This window comes from Arachis ipaensis, chromosome B1 (assembly GCF_059453495.1).
Source record: "Arachis ipaensis isolate K30076 ecotype BB chromosome B1, ASM5945349v1, whole genome shotgun sequence".
NCBI classification, from domain to species: domain Eukaryota; kingdom Viridiplantae; phylum Streptophyta; class Magnoliopsida; order Fabales; family Fabaceae; genus Arachis; species Arachis ipaensis.
In genome coordinates, this window is record NC_142436.1 from 146,567,405 (window position 1) to 146,571,225 (window position 3,821).

The 3,821-nt window shown below is 28.0% G+C and overlaps 1 protein-coding gene across 1 annotated transcript; it reads right to left on the bottom strand.

Annotated features, from left to right (window-relative positions):
- Positions 1-2,232: 2,232 nt before the first annotated feature.
- LOC107620140 (cell wall / vacuolar inhibitor of fructosidase 1-like) lies at positions 2,233-2,830 on the bottom strand. Its single transcript, XM_016322355.3, has one exon. It carries the CDS (start codon positions 2,803-2,805, stop codon positions 2,293-2,295), a length of 513 nt encoding a protein of 170 aa, XP_016177841.1. The 5' UTR covers positions 2,806-2,830; the 3' UTR covers positions 2,233-2,292.
- Between the last annotated feature and the right edge of the window lie 991 nt (positions 2,831-3,821).

The following is a 3,821-nucleotide window of genomic DNA, read 5'->3' on the forward strand; positions in this document are numbered from 1 at the left end:
AAAAAAACTGGAGAAGATCCATTTTCATAAATATTTTAACCTCGCAGGACTTTAATTGATTAAAAAATATTATATCTACATTTAGGGACGGTTTTACGGGGCGAGTAGAGGCCTCGACCCCCACAACTTTTAAAAAAAAAAGATTAATAGTAATAAGTTATTAAGTACGATTTAAATTTTTTAAAAATTTATTTAGTATTTAGTCTAATATAAATAAAAATAACGATTTCTAATATCTAAAAAGTAAGTAACAATATTAAAAAAATATGAAAAGATATTATTACTAATATTTTTAATTAAATAAAATTTTTCAATTCCCATCAAGTATATTATTTTCTTCTTGTGAGCGTTTTTTTTTATTTATTTGGTATTAATTTTTTTTGTTTCAACTACTACAACCGAGAGTTCTTTTTCAGCTATGAATATTGTGTAGAATAATTCAGAAATAAAATGAAAGATAAATTTTTTGCTAATTGTATTTTAATTATATTGAAAAGAAAATTGTAGAAAAATTTGATACAAATTCTATTATCGATGAATTTTATGAAATGAGAAATCAACCACTTCGTTAATAAAAATGACATATATATTTTTTGTACTTTAAAATATATTCTCTATCAGTATATTTTTGTAATGCATTTTACATTATATAATTTTTTGCATAATTTTTTAATATTATATATATTATTGGCCTCCCATAATATTATTTCTGGATCCGTCCCTATCTACATTAAAAATTATTTATTATATATTTTTATATAAAAATATATATAATAACTAATTTAAAAATTAATTTTTCACGTATAAATAATATATGTAAAGCATATATATTGTAAAGCATGTTCTGCAACATTCTAGTATTTGTAGTGACATTCGTTTCTCTTAAACTCACCTACCAAAATATATTAACAAAAAAAAAAAAAAAACCACAATCTTATAAAGTATATATATTCTGTTTCCTTCTTCTCAATGGATGTGCAGTTTTACACTTTTACAAGAAGAATGTACATATATGGTTGTTATGAGTTACCTTCATCAGCATATTCTAATTCATAAAACAAATCTATCACATAGGAGAATTCCGTTCAAAAAAAAAAAAAAACTAAAAGACAATGCTTCCAACTTTTTAAAGAAAATAATGACATATATTTTGACTAGAATAATATAAGTTACTAAACATTAATTCTTTACCATAATATTCTAATCTTCAATTAAAATTAAGAAAAAATATAAAAAGACAATGAGTTTTTTTTTGTGACTAAAAAGACAATGAGTTTAAGTGTACAATATGTATAATAAAAGTAAAAAAATTAAATTCAGATGATAATTAAATTAATTAATTTTTAATAATTTCCATTTTTAAATTAAAAAAAATAAGAATTTACAGCGATAGTTACGTATACCACAAACTCTTCCCTTTTTGCACGTAATATGACTTTTTTCAGGAACGTTCTTCTCGTCCAATTTCTTCCCTTCTCACAGGTTCATTACCCAGCAACATCAGCCGCCGCGCTGCGCACCGCAAACGTCTGAGCAACACCGTTATGCACTTTGCGTCATATGCGCAGCCCCCAACGCACCGGTCGTGCTCGGCTGACGGCTAGTTTCGCCGTTCCAGCGTCTTTATTCGCAACAGACGAGGGGATAGACGAGGCGGTCCTTTCATACGTGCATCACTCCGTGCTATATTTATCCGCAATCAATGAAGATATAGAATCAATGATAGAAATGGCAAAAAATTTGTTGGTAATCCATGGCTTTGATAGCTATATATCATAATATCCACATATCCACAATTAATGAAGATATAAAATTTTTAGCTCTTTTTGCTCTCTTTATACTGGTGGCTGATTTTGGTGTACATGTGGCATAATCCATAATAATAATTAAATATATAAAATTATAATAAAAAATTAAAACTTAAATAATAAAAATAAAGAAATGTGAAAGATAATTCGCAATTTAAAAGTTGTCCACAATCATAATGAACGCACTAGTGTACTATGGACGCACATGGATCAAAAGATTGTGCTGCAATTGCATGCAAATCGTCTCATTTTCAATAAATTTAAATGTCGTTAGCCATTAGATTGCAGATGTGGTGTTTATAGAAAACCAACTTTGTTAAACCATCGATTCGAAAAACTATGATGGTAAATACCGAATTTATCATTATTAGACTAATTATAAATCCTACTAAATTCGTGTAAAGTGAAATTAGTTGTGCAATAATTAAAGTAGTTATATAGGTTTATTTGAGTCACCAGAAAAAAAAAAAAAAAAATCAGCGATTTACAAATTCTTAAGAATTGCAGCAGAAATATCAAGAAGCTGCAGCATAATCCCATTCCTAGAACTCAAAGGTGACTGATTCCCAGTGAATTTCTTGTTGCAAGCAACAATGTTTTTCTCAGCATTAGAAATATAGTGACTTGCAAGGTCAAAGTCGCCTTGGTTTATAGAATCAACAGCTTCATGAAGAACATACTTAACAACAGGCATATATGACTGACCAGCACAAAAGGCCAATTTGTTCTGCAATTCATGGTCAGAGACTTTATTAATAAGGTCTCCAATGTATTTGAGAGTGTCAGTTGCATTTGCTAGAGCGTAGTTGATCATTATCACAACCATACCCTTTGGATCACTTGGGGTGGCAGGGTTTGAATGGATGACATTGCTACAGAGTTCATAGTATGGTGTCTTCTTGCATGTTTGGTCTATCAAATCATCCGAATATGTTGTGGATAGAAGAGTCAAAGAGAGAAGAACAAGTTTTAAAGGGGTTGAGACCTTATTCCTCATTTTCTTTTTCTTGAAACGATGATGGGTTGGGATTCAGTGAGGAATTATGAGTTAGTTTGGCAGCTATTTATGGTTAGTTTGGCCGTTATCTGAATTCAATTTGATAAAACAAAAATAATTATTGTACATTAAAGTTAGTTTTTAATATAAAGTGTTTGTTTGGGTGCCATTATTTTAATGAGAAATATCTTTTTTTAATAAAAAAATAATTTTTTTATTTTTTAGCATATTTGACAAATTTTTAGTAGTAAAAGTAAAAGCATTAGAAAAATAAAAGAAACATCTTTTTTGAAAATATGTAATTTACATCTTTTTTTAAAAGATCTTTTTCGTTAGAAAAAGATGTTTTTCATGTAATAAATAAATAAAAAAATATTTTTATATTGTTATACTCAAATATAATTGATAGATAAAAGGGTAAAGTACTAAATTAGTCCCCTACGTTTGGGCGTAATCCTATTTTGGTCTTTAAAATTTAAAGTGTCCTATTTGAATCAAAAAAAGTTTTATTTAGCTTCAATTTAGTCCCACCGTGAGGTCAAAGATAAATAATTAACGAAATGTCCTACATGACAGTAGTATAAGAACAAGTTCGATAATTTGGAGAATAGGTACAAGCTCCAGAGGCACAAAATCAACCGTAGATGCATCAATACATGTATTTAACATTTTTTTTAGTTTTATAGAAAATATTTCATTTTAATTATAAAAAAAATGATAAATAAATGTATTGATGCATCCATGGTTGATTTTGTACCTCTGGAACTTGTACTTATTCTCTAGATTATCAACCTTGTTCTTATTATGCTGTCATGTAGGACATTTTGTCAATTATTTATCTTTGACCTTTGGTGGGACTAAATTGAAGCTAAATGAAACTTTTTTGGATTCAAATAGAACACTTTAAACCTTAAGGACCAAAACAGAATTACGCCCAAACGTAAGAGACCAATTTAGTACTTTACCCTAGATAAAAAGATATTTTTGCATGAGATATCCAAATATAAAATTACTTT

Coding starts and splice junctions, on each gene's coding strand:
- LOC107620140 (XM_016322355.3), bottom strand. CDS start 2,805: ATGAGGAATAAGGTCTCAACCCCTTTAAAACTTGTTCTTCTCTCTTTG.